Source organism: Schistocerca nitens, chromosome 8 (genome assembly GCF_023898315.1).
Source record: "Schistocerca nitens isolate TAMUIC-IGC-003100 chromosome 8, iqSchNite1.1, whole genome shotgun sequence".
In the NCBI taxonomy this organism is placed as follows: domain Eukaryota; kingdom Metazoa; phylum Arthropoda; class Insecta; order Orthoptera; family Acrididae; genus Schistocerca; species Schistocerca nitens.
This window is the reverse complement of record NC_064621.1, coordinates 419,469,075-419,496,926: the sequence shown is the minus strand read 5'-3', so window position 1 is coordinate 419,496,926 and position 27,852 is coordinate 419,469,075. Positions and strand designations below refer to the sequence as shown.

The 27,852-nt window shown below is 46.6% G+C and overlaps 1 protein-coding gene across 1 annotated transcript in view; it reads left to right on the top strand.

Annotated features, from left to right (window-relative positions):
* LOC126199591 (arrestin domain-containing protein 17-like) overlaps positions 1 to 25,462 on the top strand; it is a 189,911-nt gene extending 164,449 nt beyond the window's left edge. The window contains exons 9-11 of the mRNA XM_049936517.1: positions 7,729 to 7,897; positions 24,943 to 25,178; positions 25,295 to 25,462. Of these exons, the coding sequence (XP_049792474.1) occupies positions 7,729 to 7,897; positions 24,943 to 25,178; positions 25,295 to 25,462 (573 nt within the window). The remainder of the gene's footprint in view (positions 1 to 7,728; positions 7,898 to 24,942; positions 25,179 to 25,294) is intronic.
* The last annotated feature ends 2,390 nt before the right edge of the window (positions 25,463 to 27,852 follow it).

The window sequence follows — 27,852 nt, the reverse complement described above, 5'->3', positions numbered from 1 at the left end:
ATCCCCGTTATGCAAAGTGACACTGATTTCGACAAGATGTGGTTCATGGAAGACGGAACTCGACCCCATTGAAGCAGGAGAGTGTTTGATGTTCTGGAGAAGCACTTTGGAGACCGCATCCTGGCTCTGGGGTAACCAGAGGCCACTGGCATGGGCCTTTATTGGCCGTCATATTCTCCAGAACTGAACACATGTGAATACTTTTCGTGGAGCTATATTAAAGACAAGGTGTACAGCAATAACCCTAAAACCATTGCTGAGCTGAAAACAGCCATTCAGGAGGTCATCGACAGCATCGACGTCCCGACACTTCAGTGTGTCGTGCAGAATTTCGCTATTCGTCTGCGTCACATCATCACCAATGAAGGCATATCGAACATATCATAACCTAAATCCGAATATCTGTAGTGACATTCACATGTTGAATAACGTTTGTAACTAATGTATGTTGTTTTCATATAGTTCAATAATTGTCACTTTGTATCACTAGCCTAAGGTGGCAACGGTGCAAACTATCTGGAATGAAGCACAAATACAGACAATCCTAGGTCTAGATACAGTTGAGTCGAAAGTGAAAAGTGAAAATAACAGCACTCAAAATTTACTGTAGTCCGCTGACGATGAGGAAGGTCCAACGAGACGCAGTTTTGTTACAGTTTCAGTATATGCTCAATTCGCATAAGGTGCTCCAGTTACAGCAGTTGTTCAAAATCTCACTTCCCCTCCCCCCTCTCCACAAGCTTTAATGGAGTCGTGACATAGGCGCACAGAAGTCTGACGCACCCATTCAAACAACCCTGTCGTCACAGGCAGCTACAACTGCTGCTAGATTTTTCTTCAGTCTCGACAGGTTTCTCGTACACAGGACTTTCCATATTGTCTCATAAGAAGTACTGAGGTGGGATCATCAGATATAGCAAAAGAGCTGAGCAGGCATAAGGATCTTGTCATCGTATCCAGTTCAGGGAACATCTGACGCAGGTGCTCTAGAACAAGATGTGCACAATGCATTCGGGCTGGAAGCACAAACACGCACGCAGATCAAGTGAGTATCTTCAGACAATGTGAGGAGTAGGTTTCTCGGTTACACAATATAATCCGATGCGGTTCATTGGACACTAGGTCGTTAATGGCCTAGTAACCAATCACAGACTACACCCCTCCCGATGTTGTTGTTGTTGTGGGCTTCAGTCCTGAGACTGGTTTGATGCAGCTCTCCACGCTTTTCTATCCTGTGCAAGCCTCTTCATCTCCCAGTACCTACTGCAGCCCACATTCTTCTGAATCTGCTTAGTGTACTGATCTCTTGGTCTCCCTCTACGATTTTTAACCTCCACTCTGCCCTCCAATACTAAATTGGTGATCCCTTGATGCCTCAGAACATGTCCTACCAACCGATCCCTTCTTCCAGTCAAGCTGTGCCACAAACTCCTCCTCTCCCAATCCTATTCAGTACCTCCTCATTAGTTATGTGATCTACCCATCTAATCTTCAGCATTTTTCTGTAGCACCACATTTCAAAAGCTTCTATTCTCTTCTTGTCTAAACTATTTATCGTCCATGTTTCACTTCCATACATGGCTACACTCCATACAAATACTTTCAGAAACGACTTCCTGATATTTAAATCTATACTCGATGTTAACAAATTTCTCTTCTTCAGAAACGCTTTCCTTGCCATTGTCATTCTACATTTTATGTCCTCTCTCCCCAAATACACTCCTGGAAATTGAAATAAGAACACCGTGAATTCATTGTCCCAGGAAGGGGAAACTTTATTGACACATTCCTGAGGTCAGATACATCACATGATCACACTGACAGAACCACAGGCACATAGACACAGGCAACAGAGCATGCACAATGTCGGCACTAGTACAGTGTATATCCACCTTTCGCAGCAATGCAGGCTGCTATTCTCCCATGGAGACGATCGTAGAGATGCTGGATGTAGTCCTGTGGAACGGCTTGCCATGCCATTTCCACCTGGCGCCTCAGTTGGACCAGCATTCGTGCTGGACGTGCAGACCGCGTGAGACGACGCTTCATCCAGTCCCAAACATGCTCAATGGGGGACAGATCCGGAGATCTTGCTGGCCAGGGTAGTTGACTTACACCTTCTAGAGCACGTTGGGTGGCACGGGATACATGCGGACGTGCATTGTCCTGTTGGAACAGCAAGTTCCCTTGCCGGTCTAGGAATGGTAGAACGATGGGTTCGATGACGGTTTGGATGTACCGTGCACTATTCAGTGTCCCCTCGACGATCACCAGTGGTGTACGGCCAGTGTAGGAGATCGCTCCCCACACCATGATGCCGGGTGTTGGCCCTGTGCCTCGGTCGTATGCAGTCCTGATTGTGGCGCTCACCTGCACGGCGCCAAACACGTATACGACCATCATTGGCACCAAGACAGAAGCGACTCTCATCGCTGAAGACGACACGTCTCCATTCGTCCCTCCATTCACGCCTGTCGCGACACCACTGGAGGCGGGCTGCACGATGTTGGGGCGTGAGCGGAAGACGGCCTAACGGTGTGCGGGACCGTAGCCCAGCTTCATGGAGACGGTTGCGAATGGTCCTCGCCGATACCCCAGGAGCAACAGTGTCCCTAATTTGCTGGGAAGTGGCGGTGCGGTCCCCTACGGCACTGCGTAGGATCCTACGGTCTTGGCGTGCATCCGTGCGTCGCTGCGGTCCGGTCCCAGGTCGACGGGCACGTGCACCTTCCGCCGACCACTGGCGACAACATCGATGTACTGTGGAGACCTCACGCCCCACGTGTTGAGCAATTCGGCGGTACGTCCACCCGGCCTCCCGCATGCCCACTATACGCCCTCGCTCAAAGTCCGTCAACTGCACATACGGTTCACGTCCACGCTGTCGCGGCATGCTACCAGTGTTAAAGACTGCGATGGAGCTCCGTATGCCACGGCAAACTGGCTGACACTGACGGCGGCGGTGCACAAATGCTGCGCAGCTAGCGCCATTCGACGGCCAACACCGCGGTGTGTCCGCTGTGCCGTGCGTGTGATCATTGCTTGTACAGCCCTCTCGCAGTGTCCGGAGCAAGTATGGTGGGTCTGACACACCGGTGTCAATGTGTTCTTTTTTCCATTTCCAGGAGTGTAGATGGAGCCTGAGTGTAATTGAAGCTTAAACGCAGAGGCGTCTGTGTTTAATAGATAATTCTAAAATTAGGGCAGTCACAGCTAAAATAGTTATACATAACTGATTGACCATTTCGTACAATACATCAGGTACAGGTGTTACAACTATCGAAATATAAAATTGAATGAAAAGTCAAATAGTCAAAAAAATGGCTCTGAGCACTATGGGACTTAACATCTATGGTCATCAGTCCCCTAGAACTTAGAAATACTTAAACCTAACTAACCTAAGGACAGCACACAACACCCAGTCATCACGAGGCAGAGAAAATCCCTGACCCCGCCGGGAATCAAACCCGGGAACACGGGCGTGGGAGTCAAATAGTCAGCAATACCCATTTTTATTGAAGTCGATTAGCGACTCACACAACCGGTTTCGCAGCTTTCAAGTTGCACCTTCTGGTGTATATAATGCTATGTCATAGCATAGGAAGTTATTACAGAATGGCGCAGAGTAACAACTGGCGTGGCAAAGGCAAAGTTCTCAGCCTACGGTTGGCAATACCATCATCAGTGATGAATGTCAAGTCTGTGCTAAAATCAAAGACTGTCATCACTTTGCCGATTAAAATACGTTCCTGTGGGCCTATGTCAAGCAACGGACGATGCCCCTCGTAAATGTTATCCGAGGAAATATTGCGTCCGGAAGCTGACACGCTTATGTGTGTTTGTCACCAACAAAATAGTAATCATATCGGCTGACAACACAAGCTACGAGGTGTCCAGGATTTGTTGCCGGAACAAGTGCGGTGGCTGCCGCCCGTGGACTGCCGTATCAGTACTAGGATAACAACCACCGCACATGTTCCGGCAACAAACCCTGTACACCTCGTAGCTTGTGTTGTTAGCCGCTATGATTACTATTTTGTTGGTGACAAACACACATAAGCGTGTCGGCTTCCGGACGCATATTTTACGAGGTGCATTCAAGTTCTAAGGCCTCCGATTTTTTTTCTCCGGATTGGAAAGAGATAGAAACATGCGCATTGTTTTAAAATGAGGCCGCGTTCATTGTCAATACGTCCCAGAGATGGCAGCACCGTACGGCAGATGGAATTTTACCGCCAGCGGCGAGAATGAGAACTGTTTTAAATACTTAAAATGGCGACGTTTTCCTTACTTGAACAGCGTGCAATCATTCGTTTTCTGAATTTGCGTAGTGCGAAACCAATTAAAATTCATCGACAGTTGAAGGAGACATGTGGTGATAGAGTTATGGATGTGTCGAAAGTGGGTTCGTGGGTGCAACAGTTTAATGAAGGCAGAACATCGTGTGACAACAAACCGAAATAACCTCGGGCTCACACAAGCCGGTCTGACGACATGATCGAGAAAGTGGAGAGAATTGTTTTGGGGGATCGCCGAATGACTGTTGAACAAATCGCCTCCAGAGTTGGCATTTCTGTGGGTTCTGTGCACACAATCCTGCATGACGATCTGAAAATGCGAAAAGTGTCATTCAGGTGGGTGCCACGAATGCTGATGGACGACCACATGGCTGCCCGTGTGGCATGTTGCCAAGCAATGTTGACGCGCAACGACAGCATGAATGGGACTTTCTTTTCGTCGGTTGTGACAATGGATGAGACGTGGATGCCATTTTTCAATCCAGAAACAAAGCGCCAGTCAGCTCAATGGAAGCACACAGATTCACCGCCACCAAAAAAATTTCGGGTAACCGCCAGTGCTGAAAAAATGATGGTGTCCATGTTCTGGGACAGCGAGGGCGTAATCCTTACCCATTGCGCTCCAAAGGGCACTACGGTAACAGGTGCATCCTACGAAAATGTTTTGAAGAACAAATTCCTTCCTGCACTGCAACAAAAACGTCCGGGAAGGGCTGCGCGTGTGCTGTTTCACCAAGAAAACGCACCCGCACATCGAGCTAACGTTACGCAACAGTTTCTTCGTGATAACAACTTTGAAGTGATTCCTCATGCTCCCTACTCACCTTACCTGGCTCCTAGTGACTTTTGGCTTTTTCCAACATAGAAAGACACTCTCCGTGGCCGCACATTCACCAGCCGTGCTGCTATTGCCTCAGCGATTTTCCAGTGGTCAAAACAGACTCCTAAAGAAGCCTTCGCCGCTGCCATGGAATCATGGCGTCAGCGTTGTGAAAAATGTGTACGTCTGCAGGGCGATTACGTCGAGAAGTAACGCCAGTTTCATCGATTTCGGGTGAGTAGTTAATTAGAAAAAAAATCGGAGGCCTTAGAACTTGAATACACCTCGTAATCGGTAAAGTGATGACATTTCGTGGTTTTAAGAAAGGCAGGGCATTCATTATTGATGATGGTTTTAACAATTGAAGGCTGAGAACTTTGCCTGTGCCACGCCGACTGTTACTCTGCGGATATCTGTAATAGATCCCTGTACCAAATGACATAGCACTATTTACAGCAGAAGACGCAATTTAAAAGTTGCGAAACCGGTTGTGTGAGTCTCTGATTGACTTCAATAAAAACGACTACTGCTGACTATTAGACTTTCCATTCAGTTTTATATTTTAATAGTTTTAATTCCTATACACTGCCGCTCATTAATTTCAATACACCCAATAAATGACATCTAGTTCTCTGTAGATAAGGCCCAATACCGTGGGTATGGTTGAGGAAACAAAGGAATAGTACACATGTCACGATTTTTGTTTGTGATCATCGAGATACAATAGTATCCAACAAACAATGCTGTGTACATAATCGTTATGTACCTATCTGATATGTTTGTTTACATATTTGCCGATGGACGCCGCATTTGGTGCACCTATGTTGTTCCCTGTAGTGATGTTATCTCCGCAGCGAACGGCAAGCATTACTACGATACATAACATGTGGTTCCTTTACGTCAGTTCCTTCGTGACATTGAAATGTGCACATCGCTAGTATGGCTCCCCGAGTGGAGATATCCATAGAAAAACGTGCTGCAATTGTAGCACTTAGCCAAGCAGGTTTATCTATTCGGCAAATTGCGAAACAGTGTAGTGTGTCTATACACCTTTCACCACCAGAAGACAACAGGTAGCAATAAGGACATACCACGACCAGGATGACCTCGTAAAATAACTAAAAGTGATTGATAAATATATCAGAATTACCAGTAAGAGAAATACGTAGATTCAAAACAGCGCCCAACGTCGTGCAGAATTGGTAGAAATGAACACGACAACAAATGGTTCAAATGGCTCTGAGCACTATGCGACTTAACTTCTGAGGTCATCAGTCGCCTAGAACTTAGAACTAATTAAACCTAACTAACCTAAGTACATCACACACAACCATGCCCGAGGCAGGATTCGAACCTGCGACCGTAGCGGTCGCTCGGTTCCAGCCTGTAGCGCCTAGAACCGCATGGCCACTCCGGCCGGCGACACGACAACAATATCTGTTGCAACAGTAAAAAGGAGATTGACTGAAGCCGACTTGAAAGGATGTGACACAGCAAGAAAAACCCCACGAAGGCCCATAAATAAACAGAAGAGACTTGAATGGGCTAGAAGATATCATAATTGGACATCGGAAGAGTGGACGAAGGTGTTATTCACCGATGAATCGAAGCTCGAGATTTTTGGAACCAAAAGGAGAGTTTTTGTCGCCGATTTGTAGGGGCAAGTGTAGCCCAGCAGTGCGTTCTACCTACAGTTAAACACGGTGGAGGTTCTATTATGGTTTGGGGATGTTTTGCCGGAGACAGAGTTGGCGACATTGTGCAAATAGAAGGGTGCATGAATCTGAAGCAGAACCACCGCAGACTTCAGTATGATACAGTACGAAGTGGATTGCGCTTAATAGGGGAAGGATTCACCTTACAACAAGATAATGACCCAAATCATCGGTTGGCATACTGTACGAACTACATTGCATCAAAGGAAAAACAGAAAGTACTGAATGATATGGTAAAGCCCCGATTGTAATCCCATTGAAATGGTCTGGGATGAAGTGGAAGACGTATCAGGGAAGTTAATGTATCCAGCAAGGAATATCTCTGGAATATTGTTAAGGATGTGTGGAATCGTATAGATTCACGATTCCTACAAAAACTGATTGACCGCATACCTAGTGTTTGTGAGGCAGTCATTAAATCCAAAGGAGGATACTTTGATGAAAGTAAAATATAATGATTGTGGTTGTATTATATTTGTGGAAGTTAATACAGTTATATTTTGTGAGATATAACGTTTGATTTGTGTTGTAAATCTGAAACACCAGGGTGTAGTGACATTAATGAGCCGTAGTGTTTGTAAATACCCGTATACCATATGAATTACTCTTCAATTACTTATAATTACTTCAGATGTGTCTGCCCTAAATTTAAAAATTATCTGAGGTAAGGGAGTTACATTTGCTGTTGCGGGTGGACACCGTGCCGCCATGGAGGGAGTTCATGGGACAGCAGAGGTCCTCCTGGGTTAAAAACAGAGCTGAGACACCATTGTGCTTCAACTTCTGGTCGAACTGCAGGCAGAGTCTCTGTGGCGACTGCTCCTCCTCCTGTACCCGTGAGTCAGCCGGCCTGCTGAGTGCGGATTGAGTGGGAACGCTCGCTGCCGTGTTCCAGCTGCTGGTGGAGCTGGAGACGGAGCCGATGGAGCTGCGGCTGCCGCTGTGGCTGGGCACGGTCCCGCTGTGCAAGCAGTTCCCCAACCTGCTGGCCGCTGCGGACGTCGACCCCGGCCTCTCCAGGGTGCGCTTCCCGACCGCCACCGTGGCCAAGTACCCAGACCTCCGTGAGTACCTCCACAAGCAAAGAAGTTGCCGGGGTAGGGAAATACATTGTCAGAAAAAAATTAGTACGTCCTTTTAGAGGTATCCAATTCACTCAAGATTTATTGTTGCAACAGTGCCTACGGAGTACATGAAATGATTGCATTTACAGATCAATAGCACAACCGGTTCTGAAGTACTAGTCATCGAGCCACGCTGAAACACCCTTCTTAGAACGTGGTGTAGATTCCACGGGCGGCAATGCGGTCGCTGACTCTGGCATCCAGTCGGTCGTACAGATGGCGACACCGTCCGGGGATATGTTATTCCACTTCTGCTCGACCTGTTCACGTAGTTCTGTAAGAGTTGGTAGGCGACGAGTAGCACGAGTGTCTACTCGTCCTATCATATCCCACACGTTCTCGATTGGACTCCAGTCCGGAAACAGTGCTGGCCAGGGAAGTTGCTGCACGTCTTGCAGAGGAAGTTGAGTTTCACAGGCAGTATGTGGGCGAGCATTACCCTCTTAACAACACCTTCTTGCTGCAAGCGTAAAAGATCGGATCAAATAACATTCTGCACGTATCGAGCACTGGTTAGCGTCCCTTCCAGAAACACCGAAGGTGAACGAGAGCTGCACCTTACTGCATCCCAGACCATAAGGCCTAGGGTGGGACCATGGTGTCTTGGACGAATGCACTCTACGAGTAAGTGCATTCCAGGTCCACACTGCACGTGCACACGACCAACACTTGCTAGCAGGCAGAATTGCTTTCATCACTGAAGACCAAGGTGCGCCATTCCAACTTCCAAGTGATCCTCTGATGCCACCTGTCGAACAGCGCACGTCGATGCTGTGGCGTGAATGGAGGTTGCGATAGAGGTGTGCGCACCCATAGTCTCACTGCTAATAACTGGTTCGCTACAGTTCGTGTCGACACTTCTGGGCTTACAAGTCCTCTTATCCTTGCTCTGGTGGTCACTGCCACTGCTGCCATTACAATACGACGATCCTGGCGAGCGTCTGTGCTGCGTGGACGTCCAGAATCTCGTCTACGGCTCTGAGAATGTTCACATGACCACTGATTCCAGTATCGGTGCCCAACTGACGCAAAACGTCCAACTTGTGTGGAAATTCTCCGAAAAGACCATCTTACCACTAGAAAAGCCACAATCTGAATCCTCTCAAATTCGCTCTGTTAGCAGTAGGAAGCATGTGTGCGTCTCCATGGCATGGTTACCTGCTTGCTTCACATGTTTGCAACACACTAAGCCTTCTCTCTGTGAGCATTCCCTATTAAAGAGTAGACACAGATGGCGCTCTGGTAGCTATGCCATTGAAGCACTGTATAGGGAAAGTACGGCCAACTTATCAATGGCCGCCATTTCGGGCCCACTGCGCCGCTGGTGATTTGACTTCTGCAGCATATTCAGCCATGTATATCAAAGAAGTGCATTCAGCTATCTAATGCACAGCTAAAACTGATCAATGGCTTCAAACGGAACATGTCGGATATTTAGCAACAAAAAATCTCAACAACTTTAAGCTACACTGGTGGCCATTAAAATTGCTACACCACGAAGATGACGTGCTACAGACGCGAAATTTAACCGACAGGAAGAAGATACTGTGATATGCAAATGATTAACTTTTCAGAGCATTCACACAAGATTGGCGCCGGTGGCGACACCTACAACGTGTTGACATGAGGAAAGCTTTCAACCGATTTCTCATACACAAACAGCAGTTGACCGGCGTTGCCTGGTGAAACGTTGTTGTGATGCCTCGTGTAAGGAGGATAAATGCGACCCCATCGTGTTTCCGACTTTGATAAAGGTCGGATTGTAGCCTATCGTGATTGTGGTTTATCGTATCGCGACATTGCTGCTCGCGTTGGTCGAGATCCAATGACTGTTAGCAGAATATGGAATCGGTGGATTCAGGAGGGTAATACGGAACGCCGTGTTGGATCCCAAAAGCCTCGTATCACTAGCAGGCGAGATGACAGGCATATTATCCGCATGGCTGCTCAAATGGCTCTGAGCACTATGGGACTTAACATCTCAGGTCATCAGTCCCCTAGAACTTAGAACTACTTAAACCTAACTTACCTAAGGACATCACACACATCCATTCCCGAGGCAGGATTCGAACCTGCGACCGTAGCGGTCGAGCAGTTCCAGACCTAAGGCCGGCCGCATGGCTGTAACGGATCGTGCAGCCACGTCTCGATCCCTAAGTCAACAGATGGGGACGTTTGCAAGACAACAACCATCTGCACGAACAGTTTGACGACGTTTGCAGCAGCATGGACTATCAGCTCGGAGACCATGGCTGCGGTTACCCTTGACGCTGCGTCACAGACAGGAGCGCCTGCGATGGTGTACTCAACGACGAACTTGGGTGCACCATGGCAAAAAGTCACTTTTTCGGATGAATCCAGGTTCTGTTTACAGCATCATGATGTTCGCATTCGTGTTTGGCGACATCGCGGTGAACGCACATTGGAAGCGCGTATTCGTCATCGCCATGCTGGCCTATCACCCGGCGTGATTGTATGGGGTGCCATTGGTTACACGTCTCGGTCACCTCTTGTTCGCATTGACGGCACTTTGAACAGTGGACGTTACAATTCAGATGTGTTACGACCCGTGGCTCTACCCTTCGTTCGATCCCTGCAAAACCCTACATTTCAGCAGGATAATGCACAACAGCATGTTGCATGTCCTGTACGGGCCTTTCTGGATACAGAAAATGTTCGACTGCTTCCCTGGCCAGCACATTCTCCAGATCTCTCACCATTTGAAAACGTCTGGTCAATGGTGGCCGAGCAACTGGCTCGTCACAATACGCCAGTCGCTGCTCTTGAGGAGCTGTGGTATCGTGTTGAAGCTGCATGGGCAGCTGTACCTGTACACTCCATCCAAGCTCTGTTTGACTCAATGCCCAGGCGTATCAAGGTCGTTATTACCGCCAGAGGTGATTGTTCTCGGTACTGATTTCTCAGTATCTATGCATCCAAATTGCGTGAAAATGTAATCACATGTCAGTTCTAGTATAATATATTTGTCCAATGAATACCAGTTTATCATCTGCATTTCTTCTTGGTGTAGCAATTTTAATGGCCAGTAGTGTATTTTTGTCAGATCTGTCCCATAAATTTTGGCTGCAAATTGTTCCATAACATTAGGAGAATGATTACGAAATTAAAAGAGAACACAATATTTTTAAAATGTGTTCGAATAAAACTAGTCCTACTATCCAAAGCAGGCTGTAGAAAACAGTAACAATTGTATTCTTATTAACACAGTGTAGATTAGCGGCTAGGTTGCAACAATGATAACAGTCGCCTGTTAACGTTAATTGTTCCTGAATGAAAGGTCGTAGATTCGGTACTTGCCTAATGTAATATCTTTTTTTTCTATTTGTACATTATATTGTGTGCAACAAAGTACAATTTATTATTGTGAGTATCCAAAATATAAGTTTAAACCATATTGTGCAGTCAATCAGGTCAAATTTTTTACCTGTCATGCTAACTTTGTACGGCACCACTCACTATTTTTCGTTTTATGTGCTAACGACGCGTTCTTAATTGATCTTGAAAATAGCCATAACAGCGTGTTTTTCGGAGGACGCAACAATATGCACTAAACATCCAAATACTGCACTTTCCGTCTTCAACAGTTTAGCCTACACACTAACTACGAAACGAAAAACAACATTAACCTATTTCAGCTTTCGTGCTGCAAATAATACACCTATATAGCAGTCGGTAAATCACAGATTTACTAGAAACTCAACTAGGGTTTGTCCGAAACAATAGGCTTGAAAACGACGTAACTTCTAAAAACAAACTGACCGGCTTTACATTAATCACGTATAATGATGCATCAATTTTGATCACGAAGTGAGGCAAAATACATCAGGTTTGTTAACAACGAATCTTAAACCTCAAGATGATTTGCAGTAATGAATAAAAATAGTAATTACCGCACACAAGCGAGAGTCTCTTGTGCGCTGTCAGTTGGCTCTGCTGATTTCCATCAGCCACATTCTCCTTCTTGTTGCATTTCTCCCTTCGGAAAGAATTCTGTACAGGTTTCCTCCTTTTTCGCCTTGAAACGAACAGCCAAAAGCACAGCACTGAGGCATTATTGCTTCGAAAATACTTCCTATGCTTCACACTTAACGCTTGGGCCCACAATGGCTGCTAGTGACACGTGACGCGGTTTCAGCCAATCCTGAACCGCGGACGGCGGCAGACGCAGGGGAATAAAATGGACATACTTTCCTTCATACAGAGCTTTATATGTCACAAAGCTATCTGATGGCGGACGACGTTGAAACCATTATCAGTGCATCTACTATCTCCCAGGAAGCATTTGCCGTCATCGGATCAAAATAGACGTATTTCCAGGTGTACTGTCACTTTTTTCCTGGCAGTGTACTTTCGGGAAATAAAGCAAGGGGTAAGTCTACTAAAAGTGTGCTTCATGCAGCAGTTGAACGATGTGTGGACATTATCCGCTAACCTGACGCCATGACGACACTTGAGCTCTTTCCGAAGCCTATAGAACTAGCTGACAGGTGATTTTAAGTACTAGAGTATAGGGAAGTGGAAACTACCGGTTAAAACCGACACCGGTACTTTTTGGTGTCTCGTCTCGTTTATAGCAGGTGGTTCTTTTTTTTTACTGCCATCCGAGTGAAAAATCGGAATTTTATTTGTAAAATTTGCGTTGGTTTGAAATATTGCGTTGTTATATAAAATGGGAAAAACAATCAGTGCTGTTTTAATAACAATGGCGACAGGAACGAGCAAGAAACACATCGCATGCAGGGCTATCGTCGCCGGACATACGTTGTACTGTACAATGGCACCAAACCTGTGTTACGAAGTGACGCAGCAAAGAAGTACAATGCTTCATTTGCTTTAAAAGATTAATGATGTCTTCCATTTCTATGAAATAATAATAAAAAGAGGAAGGAAATTATGGTGACAATAATAAAGTAAAACTTAGCAGTTCATTCATTCATAGGATACAATAAAAATAGAGAGTAGCTGATCTGCAGCCTGTGTCTACACGATGTGCCATTATCTCCTTGTAGCCCCTGAAAACGAACAGATTAACACGAAAAATAGAGATATTCACTCTCAGTTTTCACCCTTTAGCGCTGACTATCCCTAATGCCCAGACGGAGGTATGATTCCCAATTACAACATGATTTTTGAGCAGAGTTGCAAAGAATTGGAACCAATAGGAGAATACTGGTGATTTTTTTGTATATTCAAGCACTTAACACTTTGCGAGAAAAGTAGTGAGCAATGGACGGATTATTTTTTATCTGTCTATTTAATATTTTGAAACTGCGAAAGTAAAAATTTTTCAGTCTTCGTTAGATTTCTGTGTTTATTACAGGGAACAATACGAACAAAACACTGAAAATCAGTTATTTCAGAAATCGGTTATTCTGAGGGGTTTTAACAGTCAGGTTAAACTGGCGTGGAAAAAAAACTGATGTAACCTATAACCGGTTGTTTCAGCGATGACCACCATCCATACTAGAGCATCACATAACCAGTACTACCACGCTTGACTTCTTCATGCCAACTGTCATTAACGGGTCACTCTTAAGATTTAACTAACATTCTTCGGTGATATTACTCAGCTATACCTCAAGCTGTATGTCATCCCTCACCAGGTTTCCTTCTGCCTATACACCAGTAAAGTCATGTGGTGTTATGTACTGCAGGAAGTTTGTTGGATAGTAACTCAGTCAAATGCATTGAACAAGACTATTTATAGCTGAAATCTGAATATGCAAGAATAACAAAAAACCAGTGGGATTGCGATTGACTGCTGTGTTCCTATCCTTCCTTAATTAATCTGCAGGCGCTATGCTCATCAACTTCTTAAGGAATCAAAGTTGGTTAATCTATTTTTTTATATATTTTTCATTTACATAGTAGTTGGAAGCTTAGCAGAAACATTTCAATGCTCACACACTAGAGCACATTGAATAATATCAAGGATATGCTATAACTGATGAAAACAAAAACACTTTTCAAAGCTTACTTACACTCATTGCATTATACAGAAGTTAGATATTTTATAGCATTTATTTTGTATGGTGCCATATAGTTAATAAGTACACAGTCTGGTTCTTGTAACAAGTTCAACTGTGAGGTAGAAGGAGTTGGCCACTAGTAAACCCTTTAGGCTAAAGCTTTTGCGGCTGCTGGAAAAATATCTAAATTGTGTATACATGGAAAAAAAAACTAAACTCAGTGACTTCAGGTTTAATGCAGCCCTTTCTTGGTATTGATTCTATGGACTGAGCTGTAGGCTCGAATAAGATATATGCACTCAAGTGGCAAAACTCATGGGATACCCATATACACCACATATACAGACGGCAGTAGTATCGTGCGTACATGGTATAGAAGGCCAGTGCACTGGTGGAGATGTCATTTTTATTCAGGTGATTCGTGTGGAAAGGTTTCCGGCGTGATTCCACACGACGCTTATTAACAGACCTGGAACGCGGAATGGTAGTTGGAGCTAGATGTATGGGACATTCCATTTTGAAATTCAATATTGGGAGGTCCACAGTGTCAAGAATACGATTAGAATACCACAAATGAAGAACGCAGTGGCCAACGGCCTTCATTTAACGACCTAGAGCTGCGGCGTTTGCGTAGCGTTGTCAGTGCTAATAGGTCAGCAACACTACGTGAAATAACGGCAGAAATCAATGTAGGACGTACAACGAATGTATCCATTAGGCCAGTAGAGTTAATGGCCTATGGCAGCAACACGACATCGCTTGCAGTTCCTCCCCTGGGCTCATGGAAAACCTTGGCCTGGGCAGATGAGTCCCGATTTCAGTTGGTAAGAGCTGATGGTAGGGTTGAGTGTGCGCAGACCAACGAAACCATGGACCCAAGTTGTCAACAAGGCATTTTGCAAATGGTTCAAATGGCTCTGAGCACTATGGGACTTGACTTCTAAGGTCATCAGTCCCCTAGAACTTAGAACTACTTAAACCTAACTAACCTAAGGACGTCACACACATCCATGCCCGAGGTAGGATTCGAACCTGCGACCGTAGCGGTCGCGCGGTTCCAGACTGTAGCGCCTAGAACCGCTCAGCCACCCCGGCCGGCAGGCACTTTGCAAGCTGGTGGTGGCTCCATAATGGTGTGGGCTGTGTTTACTGGTATGGACTTGGTCCTCTGGTCCTATTGAATCGATCACTTACCAGAAATGGTTTTGTTGGGCTACTTGGAGGCTGTCTGCAACCATTAATTGACATGTTCCCAAACAACGATGGAATTTTTGTGGATGATAATGCGCCATGTCACCGGGCCACAAATGTTTCCGATTGGTTTGAAGAACATTCTGGACAATTCGAGCTAATGATTTGGCCACCCAGATCGGCCAACATGAATCCCATCGAACATCTGTGGGGTATAATCGAAAGGTCAGTTCCTGCACAAAATTCTGCACTGGCAACACTTTCGCAGTTACAGACGGCTATAGAATCAGCTTGGCTATATATTTCTGTAGGGGACATCCAACGACTTCCTGAGTCCACGCCACGTTGAGCTGCTGCACTACGCCGGGCAAAAGGAGGTCTGACAAGATATTAGGTGGTATCCCAGGAGTTTTGTGACATATTCGTTAAGGAAAAAATGTACTGAGAAGCAGTTAGTATACACAGTTCTTTGAATAGGCTTCCGCAAGACATTCTTGAATGTATACCACAAATAATTCGTATCACACGTTTTTGGACCTGTGAAACTTTTACCTGGCTTGATGTATCATTCGAATATACGATACTGTATGACATTAGGAACTAAAAATTCTGTTATTTTTATTTTTACTTCACCTAAGTGTGACAACATTCGCAGTGTAAACCAGTATTTGTCTGTGGTCCTCTCAACAGTTACTCATGTGCTCCTGCCAAATGCCTTTATCAAACAATTAATCCCCAAAATTTAACACTGTTAATCTTTTCTATCTGTATGTGTACATATTTTATACATGTGCCGGATGGAAACGTGTTGCAGATGTGAAATGCACACAGCCAGTGAGTTTTTCAAAGTCTAATGACAGTGAATTGCCCAGAAACGACATCCGTGAAAATTTCATTAGCAGATCTTTCAGAAATGATATGTAATGTTCTATTTACTACGATATTTCTATCATCTGCACCCAAAACAAACTTATTGCCTAGTACTGTTACTGTTAAGTAAGCCTAAGATGCAACACTGTGGGACACGCTATTTAATTAGTTTCCAATGTGATGAAGACTGATGATACCTTAATACAGGAATTATTTCTACTGACACCCTCTGTTTCCTATTAAGAAGGCATTACTTGAACCATAACATTTTTATTTGCTTAAGGAAATGTGATTTTTTGCAATCCAGTGACTGCAATTTATTTTCTAAGAACTAGGTACAGTTTCACTGCGTTTGTAGACAATTTCTTGGCCTCCACGAGGACAACACACTAAGAGAACGTTTTCTTAAAACAGATCTAGCATTATTTTGGCGAAAGTTTGGTGGCTTGTACCCATTAATATCAGAAAAACTGTTAGGATTACCGATTCAATGGCGCATGATTCACACTGTACATTACCTAATACCAATACAAATATAAAAAGTATTATTAGAAACAAACAGAACTAAACGTCTAATTTATCAATTATTTCCTGGTTTTGTGTAATATTTGAAATTACTATTACAGCAGTTATCATTTGCCACGTGTAAAGAAGGAGCATTAATTTGTTTCCCTTATCTAAAGTTTACTTAGGAAGCAAGAAGCAGTATACAACTTACGTTCCAGCCATCAGTGACGTTCTGTCGCGACTGGTTGTAGTATGCTCTTCGGGTTGCGCGTGGAACATTTAGTGTTGATTTTCGTGTTACTTTAGATATGTGAAGGCACTAAGCTTCTGTACTGTTCATTGTGGATGACATGAAGCAAAAACGACAAGTATTAAGTTAAGAGGTGGCAGCAAGGGTATTCCGAACGTATAAATTTTTCTGTGGAGTGTCAGAAGCAGAAACAGTGTCCATCGTCTTGTACCTATCCCACCATTGCCAGTTACCAGAGTAGACAACGGCTGAAGCGTGTGGGATGGAGACAGGATCAAACGCTTCTTTCGCGCGTCCTCGAAGCAGTCTCAGTTGTGGCCACGGCCAGAACTCACACACTCTGTAGCTGAGTACTATGTACACAAGAGAGAATTTCTGAGAGTTACTGCTCCACCGATATAGTCGGATACGTTTAGAGCGGACACGGTTTAATTTTCTGCATTGTCGTAATCTAAACTCATTCTAAATAAGGTAGCCAGCCTCGCTTTGTGCCACGACACAAGGCTGAACTTTTCACCATTCCAAAGTCAATAATTAAAAGCACTATAGCAACCCAACCACATTAAAAAAGATTCCGAGATCCGATCGGTGGACTGGCATATAGGCCTACACTGGTGTGCAAAACTTAAGGACGAGAATAACTTTCACGTGACGAGTAACTGCCAAGCAACATTGCTCGATGAAACTTGGTCAATACCTTGCAGAAATAAATGCTGCAGAACAGAGTAGAAGGAAACTGAAAGAAATACGCAATGAGACAAACAGAAACGACACATTTATTCAAAGACAATAGTTACACTGAAGTCACCACTACTCATAATGGTTCAAAAATGGTTCAAATGGCTCTGAGCACTATTGGACTTAACTTCTGAGGTCTTCAGTCCCCTAGAACGTAGAACTACTTAAAGCTAACTAACCTAAGGACATCACACACATCCATGCCCGAGGCAGGATTCGAACCTGCAACCGTAGTGGTCGCGCGGTTCCAGACTGTAGCGCCTAGAACCGCTCGGCCACTCTGGCCGGCTCATAATCGTCCCCTAGAGATTACAAATGGCAGGATATGGTTCCCAATAGGGTTTAAGATCGCCGCGGACGGCAATGTATCCTCTGCAACGAGCTCCCGTGCTACCCACAACGCTGGTGCTTGTGGTAGGGTATTCCATTCCACCACCAGTGCTGGTGACAACTGTTGGATGGTCGTTGGTGCGTGTAGATGCTCTGCAATACATCTCCCCACGCATCCCACACTTGCTCAATGGGAGTTAAACCAGGGCAGCAGGCAGGCCATACTACTCGCCGAATATTCTCTCGTTCCAAGAGCTCTTCCACCTTCGCCGTTCGATGCGGTCGCGTATTGTCATCCACAGAAATGAGGTCAGGGCCGAATTCATCCCTCAGAAGACGCACATGGGGAAGGAGTACAGCTTCACAATACTATAGACTGGTGAATGTGCCGTATTTAAAGTTCGGACGTCAGTATGCACGAGCAACATTATGTCTCCCCACACCATAACATCTGGACCACTAAAGCGACTATGTTCGACAATGTTTCTGGGTGCATTTAGTGTTCCCACCTCTCGTCCTATGAGGTATGTCCAGCGTTGCCAAACATGATGTTACGGTTGGGGAGCCCTTAAGTTGTATGGATGTACTGACTTTCAAATCTTTGAACACGGCACACTCACATTATTGTGACACTGTTTTCCTTCCCCTTGTCCATCTTTTCAGGGCTGCATTCGGCCTGAACTGCATCGAACAGCTCAGGTAGAAGAGCTCCTGAAACGAGAGAATATTCGGCGAACGGACTCGCCTGCCCGTTCTCTTGGTGTAATCTTATCAAACATGTGTGGCGTGTGCAGCACGTCCACATGTGCCAACGTCCATTCAGCAGTTCTCAGTCGCGCTAATGGAGGAATAAAACGTCCTTCCAGAAGAGTTCCTCGCCAGCATGGGAGTACGTTGCAGAGCATACTTTGCCGTCCTTGGTGATCATGCATCCTATTACAGGGTCCACTCACATTAATACGACCACAGCTTGTGCTCGACGCCAGCGTGCAGTAACACCCACAGACGGCAGGTGGAGGCACTTGCAATGGAGGGTATGTAAGGCGTGTCCGGGAGGCGGGGGGAGTGTTGGGGAAGGGGGAGGGGGGACATGGAAACAATGCAGTCGTTGTCGCAATGCGGAAACGGAGCGATTTAGCTGACGTCCAAAAGTGCACGATCATTAGCTTTTGGACCAAATGTGGAAGCATTTCGGAAATGGTTAAGTTTGTAAACTGTTCGCATGCCACTAAAGTACACCATACACGGCAAAGTAGCACTATCCAAAACCGTCGCCAAGGCAACTGTGCGGCAGCACGATCCACAGGTAACAGGTGTTTACCTTAGCTGCAGAGATGTGTACCGGCGAATAGACGTGCGACTGTTGTGCGGCGCCGTGCGGGATTAGCCGAGCGGTCAGCCAGGATGGTAGCTCAGCGTGTTCAAAAATGGCTCTGAGCTCTATGGGACTTACCACCTGAGGTCATCAGTCCCCTAGGACTTAGAACTAGTCAAACCTAACTAACCTAAGGACATCACACACATCCATGCCCGAGGCAGGATTCGAACCTGCGACCGTAGCGGGTGTGCGGTTCCAGACTGTAGCGCCTACAAACGCTCGGCCACAATGGCCGGCTCAGCGTGTTCGGTCAGAGGGTTTAGTTACACTCTGTAATAAAAAAAACTGAGTGAACGGATAAATGAACAGCCTGAACAAGTGTCTCGGATGTCCGCCACGAACAAATTGAACGAACAATATATAGAACAAAAATGAGATAAAAAAGCGGTGGCGTTACGGATCGTTGTTGCGTTTGAAAAGAAAAAAAATGGTCTAAGAAGGCGCTGCAGTCATGGACTGTGCGGCTGGTCCCGGCGGAGGTTCGAGTCCTCCCCTGGGCATGGGTGTGTGTGTTAGTCCTTAGGATAATTTAGGGCCGGCCGGACTGGCCGAGTGGTTCTAGGCGCTACACTCTGCAACCGCGCGACCGCTACGGTCGCAGGTTCGAATCCTGCCTCGGGAATGGATGTGTGTAATGTCCTTAGGTTCGTTAGGTTTAAGTAGTTCTAAGTTCTAGGGGACTGATGACCTCAGCAGTTAAGTCCCATAGTGCTCAGAGCCATTTTTTTTTATAATTTAGGTTAAGTAGTGTGTAAGCTTAGAGACTGATGACCTTAGCAGTTACGTCCCATAAGATTTCACACACATTTGAACATTATGTTGTGCGGCTGACAACTTAGACGAACCAAGGGGCTACCAACAGTGTCTGCTCAGCGATCGTTCAGTCAATGTTGTAGCGTGTGGGACTCCGCAGCAAGCGCTTGGTTCATGTACCCATGCTGACTGTTGTTCACTGGCGGCGAAGGCTGGAGTTTGCACGCCAATACCGCAACTTGATGTCCACTGAGTCGTGGCAGGTGGAGTTTTTAGTTGAATCAGTTTTTTTGCTCCATCGGACAGATTCCCGTTGGTGTGTACGGCGCGAAATGTCTCAAAGCAAACGCCTTGCAACAATCGTCGGAGACTCCAGAACAGAGGAGGGAGCATTTTGGTCAGGGGATGTTTTTGTCATTCTGGAAGGCACAATGGATCAACATAAGTATGCATCAAAGTATGCATCTGTCTTTGAAGACCATTGCATCCCTACTTGCAGTTTCCTTTTCCTCGATACGATGGTATCTGCCAGCAAGACCATGCAACGTGTCGCACAGCTTGCAGTGTATGTGCGTGTTCGAAGGGCACCAGGATGAGCTAACCGTAGTGCCCTAGCCACCAAACTCCACGGATTTAAATCCAGTCAGGAATCTGTGGGACCATCTCAATTTGGCGGCGGCTGTGGCAGTGACTGTGACTGTACAGTGTAAACACCGTGTCCGACAGTCTGTAATGTCCAGGCGACCATCATAAATCGCAGTGACTTCATTATAATTAGTATCTTAGAATAAAAATGTCATTTATGTTCGTCTCGTTGTTATTTCTTTAACTTGTCTCCTATACTATACTACGAGGGCTGGTCGTAGGTTGTGTTCCGAAAATGAACAGCGTAGAGACAGAGGCCTGACCATCATTTTGCAGGACAATGCTCAAGCACGTACAGTGCAATCTGTTACTGGTTTGTTTGACTGATGGGGCTGCTAAGTGCTATACCACCTACTGCACTCCCCTCACTTTAAGCCTTCGTACGTTCAACTCGATTTCTAAACTGAAGGAAACACTTCACGGCATTCGCTTCAGAGCTGTGACAAATTCGTCGGGCAATAGAACGCGCCCCTCGAACTGTCAACACAACTGGCACTGCTAGGCGTATCCTACGACTTCCACATAACTGGCAATAGGTTATACACAATGCTGGTGACTACTTTTAAGGTCAGTAAAACTTTGAAACACGTATCTATTTTGTACGAGCTGTAAATAAATACACTCCTGGAAATTGAAATAAGAACACCGTGAATTCATTGTCCCAGGAAGGGGAAACTTTATTGACACATTCCTGAGGTCAGATACATCACATGATCACACTGACAGAACCACAGGCACATAGACACAGGCAACAGAGCATGCACAATGTCGGCACTAGTACAGTGTATATCCACCTTTCGCAGCAATGCAGGCTGCTATTCTCCCATGGAGACGATCGTAGAGATGCTGGATGTAGTCCTGTGGAACGGCTTGCCATGCCATTTCCACCTGGCGCCTCAGTTGGACCAGCGTTCGTGCTGGACGTGCAGACCGCGTGAGACGACGCTTCATCCAGTCCCAAACATGCTCAATGGGGGACAGATCCGGAGATCTTGCTGGCCAGGGTAGTTGACTTACACCTTCTAGAGCACGTTGCGTGGCACGGGATACATGCGGACGTGCATTGTCCTGTTGGAACAGCAAGTTCCCTTGCCGGTCTAGGAATGGTAGAACGATGGGTTCGATGACGGTTTGGATGTACCGTGCACTATTCAGTGTCCCCTCGACGATCACCAGTGGTGTACGGCCAGTGTAGGAGATCGCTCCCCACACCATGATGCCGGGTGTTGGTCCTGTGTGCCTCGGTCGTATGCAGTCCTGATTGTGGCGCTCACCTGCACGGCGCCAAACACGCATACGACCATCATTGGCACCAAGGCAGAAGCGACTCTCATCGCTGAAGACGACACGTCTCCATTCGTCCCTCCATTCACGCCTGTCGCGACACCACTGGAGGCGGGCTGCACGATGTTGGGGCGTGAGCAGAAGACGGCCTAACGGTGTGCGGGACCGTAGCCCAGCTTCATGGAGACGGTTGCGAATGGTCCTCGCCGATACCCCAGGAGCAACAGTGTCCCTAATTTGCTGGGAAGTGGCGGTGCGGTCCCCTACGGCACTGCGTAGGATCCTACGGTCTTGGCGTGCATCCGTGCGTCGCTGCGGTCCGGTCCCAGGTCGACGGGCACGTGCACCTTCCGCCGACCACTGGCGACAACATCGATGTACTGTGGAGACCTCACGCCCCACGTGTTGAGCAATTCGGCGGTACGTCCACCCGGCCTCCCGCATGCCCACTATACGCCCTCGCTCAAAGTCCGTCAACTGCACATACGGTTCACGTCCACGCTGTCGCGGCATGCTACCAGTGTTAAAGACTGCGATGGAGCTCCGTATGCCACGGCAAACTGGCTGACACTGACGGCGGCGGTGCACAAATGCTGCGCAGCTAGCGCCATTCGACGGCCAACACCGCGGTTCCTGGTGTGTCCGCTGTGCCGTGCGTGTGATCATTGCTTGTACAGCCCTCTCGCAGTGTCCGGAGCAAGTATGGTGGGTCTGACACACCGGTGTCAATGTGTTCTTTTTTCCATTTCCAGGAGTGTAGTTGCCACTATTAAAGTTCCAACCCTCGTACACTGTGGCAGTTCTATCTACACAGGTTGGATAAAAGGTAGTAACAACACGGTTATAATTCATACCAGACGTTACTGACAGACGTTCACCGTATTACATGCCTTCAACAAAATCGCTCCGCATCTGGATCACCTTCCCTCACAGAGATGGAAGGTGTCGTACATCGCAGCGCATCCATCTCTGTAGATGTCTTGTGAGGATCGCCCTAAGGCACGGATGCCTTCCCTTGTGTTGTAGAACGTGCCCAAAGAGATTACTTCATTTTGGAAAACATGTTGTAATTGCATGGACTCGACTGAAAACGGTGGATGTTCCAGTAACTTCCACTCCCACTTACGTTGAAGTTCGTGCACAGGGTTCTCCGTGTGGCATTGTATGTTGTTATGAAGGATGATGGGGTGCAGTTCCAGAAGGAAGCACTGTCGTGCGCTACAACCATCTGGCACTTCAGTATTGATCCACACACGTTTTTCATGTTTCCCACACATTTTGTTAGGGCGCTAGAACTGGCCTTCGGCACTTTCAGTCAGTGCACATAGCAACTGACTCAAACACAGCCGTTGCCACTCACTGCACACCTTCAAATGACCTTCTGCTGTCAAATACAAATAGCGGGAATGCCATGTGACGCACATCCTTCATGTTAAGGCGGTGTTCCACTACTTTTTATTCAACCCGTGTATTTATGTTCCAGATTTCATGTAACTACACTACTGGCCATTAAAATTGCTACACCACGAAGATGACGTGCTACAGACGCGAAATTTAACCGACAGGAAGAAGATGTTGTGATGTGAAAATGATTAGCTTTTCAGTGCATTCACACAAGGTTGGCGCCGGTGGCGGCACCTACAACTTGCTGACACGAGGAAAGTTTCCAACCGATTTCTCATACACAAACAGCAGTTGACCAGCGTTGCCTGGTGAAACGTTGTTGTGATGCCTCTGTAAGGAGGAGAAATGCGTACCATCACGTTTCCGACTTTGATAAAGGTCGGATTGTAGCCTATCGCGATTGCGGATTATCGTATCGCGACATTGCTGCTCGCTTTGGTCGAGATCCAATGACTGCTAGCAGAATATGGAATCGGTGTGTTCAGGGGGGTAATACGGAACGCCGTGCTGGATACCAGCGGCCTCGTATCACTAGCAGTCGAGATGACAGGCATCTTATCCGCATGGCTGTAACGGATCGTGCAGCCACGTCTCGATCCCTGAGTCAACAGATAGGGACGTTTGCAAGACAACAACCATCTGCACGAACAGTTCGACGATGTTTGCAGCAGCATGGACTATCAGATCGGAGACCATAGCTGCGGTTACCCTTGACACGGCATCACAGACAGGAGCGCCTGCAATGGTGTACTCAACGACGAACCTGGGTGCACGAATGGCAAAACGTCATTTTTTCGGATGAATGCAGGTTCTGTTTACAGCATCATGGTGGTCGCATCCGTGTTTGGCGACATCGCGGTGAATGCACATTGGAAGCGTGTATTCGTCATCGCCATACTGGCCTATCACCCGGCGTGATGGTATGGGGTGCCATTGGTTACACGTCTCGGTCACCTCTTGTTCGCATTGACAGCACTTTGAACAGTGGACGTTACAATTCAGATGTGTTACGACCCGTAGCTCTATCCTTCATTCGATCCCTGCGAAACCCTACATTTCAGCAGGATAATTCCCGACAGCATGTTGCAGGTCCTGTACGGGCCTTTCTGGATACAGAAAATGTTCGACTGCTGCCCTGCCCAGCACATTCTCCAAATCTCTCACCAACTGAAAACGTCTGGTCAATGGTGACCAAGCAACTAGCTCGTCACAATACGCCAGTCACTACTCTTGATGAACTGTGGTATCGTGTTGAAGCTGCATGGGCAGCTGTACCTGTACACGCCATTCAAGCTCTGTTTGACTCAATGCCCAGGCGTATCAAGGCTGTTGTTACGACCAGAGGTGGTCATTCTGGGTACTGATTTCTCAGGATCTATGCACCCAAATTGCGTGAAAATGTAATCACATGTCAGTTCTAGTATAATATATGTGTCCAATGAATACCCGTTTATCATCTGCGTTTCTTCTTGGTGTAGCAATTTTAATGGCCAGTTTTGGACCAATAAACGATGAGTGGGGATGCCGCAAAATATTCTCAGTTTCCTCTCAGCACAGAATACATCGTGCACCCGACTTCTTTCCCGCATATTCTAGTCTAGCAGACTTTACAGGGAGCTGGCAGTAAGGTGCTCGCTGTCGGCAGCCGTGTCGACGGGCGAGCCGTGCGTGTTCGGGCCGCGGCCGCTGGACGGCTACTTCTGGCGGCGGCGGCCCCTGGAGCGCGCGCCGGGCGTGCGCACGTCGGACCGCGGCTGGGCGCCGCGCTACCCCACGTACCGGCCGCGGCCGCCGCCGGAGGGCACGGTGCGCGCGCTGCTGCGCCAGTCGGGCGCGCACCAGCTGCCCACCATCGTCATCACGCGGCCCCCGGGGCTCTGCGCGCGCCACCACCACGCCGCCGCCGCCGCCGCCGTCGCCGTCGCTGCAGACGCCACGGAGGAGGGCGCCGCAGAGGGCAACGCCGCCTCCGGACGGGGCCGCGCCTCCGCCCGCAGGCACTCCGCGCCCGACCATCTCATGGTCGAGCCCGCGCAGTGACCGAGCCGCCGCCGGCGTCTCTGGCACTGGCTTCTCAAGACTCTGGCGGTCCACGTCTACCTTCTCGTCACTTGGTGACCGGAGCTCTTCACAGAGGCACTGGCGCGGCGATACTCCGAAATTAATCCTTCTGCATCGGGAACAGACGAAGTTCTCCGTCGACTTATATTGTCGGGCATCTACGGCGGGTCAGGAAGATGTATTTGCCCCCTCGAAATGAAAACTGACCCGTTTTGTTTTTAAAGAAAACGTGGCGAAAATATCGGCTTTCTCTTTACAACTACACGAAGACACGCGCATTTATACACAGCGAAACCAAAGCCCACAGACAAAATTCCAGAGGTTGTTCAGGGATATTTTCTAAATATTTTGGTACAAAGGACCCGAGTTGAATGAATTTCGTTTCATTTTTACCCTCCTTTATTTTTGCATCTTTGTTGTATTGAATATATCTGTGCAATAGCACAATTTTCGTTTGTATGAGCTGTATGTCTTGTTCCATTCACTCGTAGTACTTGCTGTTGGATATTAATTACTAACAAAAACCACCTAAACTGTATTGTTACAAGACCGTAAGGAATTAAAGACATTAGCTGTCAGTAGGCATTGATTTATATCAAAGGAGCAAACTGTAAATTTGTGCCAAACTGGTATTCAAACCCACGTTTCCTGCTTACTAGGCAGATGCACTGACCACTACGTCATCTGGACACAGAGGTCACCACAACTGTACGAACTACCCTAGCACACCTCTCGTCACGCCCAGATTCTCAGCTCATACCACCCACCACTGATGTAGTGCCCCTGGTCATCAGCCTCATTACTCGTGGCATCACGCCGATTACCGTAAGAGTTCAAGCTTGGTGTGCATCTGCACTGATGGGATCAATGGCTGTTATCGCATTAATTATATAGTGGTGTCTGTTCTTTCAGACATGTTCGAAAGAAAAGACACCATTTTGATCCTGCTACCACTATGAAACAAGATACTGAGGAATTAAAGACATTAGCTGACAGTAGGCACTGCTTGATATCGACGGAGCAAGTTGACAATTTGCGCTGGATCAGGATTCGACATGCCCGAAAGAACAGACACCACATATGACGCGTATAATTGAGGCGATGGCAGTCAACGGTCCCTTCAGCGCAGATGCACACCAAACAGGAACCCTTACGGGAATGGGAGGGATGAGGCTACTGAGCTGATGGATTACCATGCCGTGCGCCTATAGTGACCACTGTGACCGGACGGTGTAGTGGTCAGCGCACCTGCCCAGTAAGCACGAGACCCGGGCTCGAATCCCCGTCTGGTACAAATTTTCAATTTGCCCCATTGATATAAATCAATGCTCACTGGCAGCTAACGTCGTTAGTTCCTTAGTGTCTTCATTCATATTGGCTGCAGGATCAAAATGGTGTCTGTTTCTTTAGGACATGCCCAAAATAAGACACACCAGACATATATGTATTGTTACACGTTTATTGTGCTATGACGTTTCTTTCGTAGAAAATCTTCGGCAGCCTGGAGATGTTCTACGAATGAAACTTGTGTAACACAATAAATTTGTAATTATACGGATGAAGTTGTTTTAATTAATTATTAACATCAGTGTCAGCTGCGGTGTTCATCATTACCAGATTATTTGCTGTTAGATACGTTTACTGAATAAAAGATATAAAAGTTGCAGATGCAAAGGTACGGTGACGTGGCTGCCGTCGCTCTTCCACTGCAATCAGTGAACACGTACAGGATCCGTATACTGGCCAGTTCAACAGTAAACCTATGCACAGTGCAATGTATCACTGTAGACGTACATCTGGAAAGAAGCAGACCCGAGAAGCACTGAAAGCAACTTGAGGACAAACAGCCAAGTGAGAATTACTGCTGTCAGCAGGGAGTACCGTCAGTAAATGGAACGAGTTTGGTTCCAAATGATACAAGCAACTCATAGCGTCCACATTCGCATTGTTTTGCAGATATTTTTAGAGCAGTAAATGGAGGTAAGAAACCAAAGAAAATGTAATTACACTGTGACGAGCAGCTGGCGATCACGACTCTCTTGTATCAAAAGCTCCCTCCACAACCTCCCAAATGTTGTGGTTAGAGAACGAGCTTTACGTATGTTACTGCAGAAGTGCTTGTCTGAGTGCTCTTCAAATAGAGCCACGTCTTGTAAAACTGCAATTTTACGCTGAAGCTACAAGGTGATGCAAAAGTAACCGAAACTGTGAAACTTGTCAGACAAGTTGTTCCAGTAGCATTAAACGTTTTTTTCTTTTCTTCTTTTTCTTTCCTCTTTTTGTACGGTAATGGTTACATTATTCATCGACGTGCTGTGTTAAGGCAGTAGTTTTCGGAGTGGTGTAGTACAGTCCACAGTAGTATATTTCGGTACCTCTAATCAGTAACTGACCACTGGCCTTAAAAATACCTTGTCATAATTATTTTACTTTTTTACCAGCCTGCAATGTTTTTATTTCTTTCTTAGATAACGATGAGCTACAGCAACGCTAC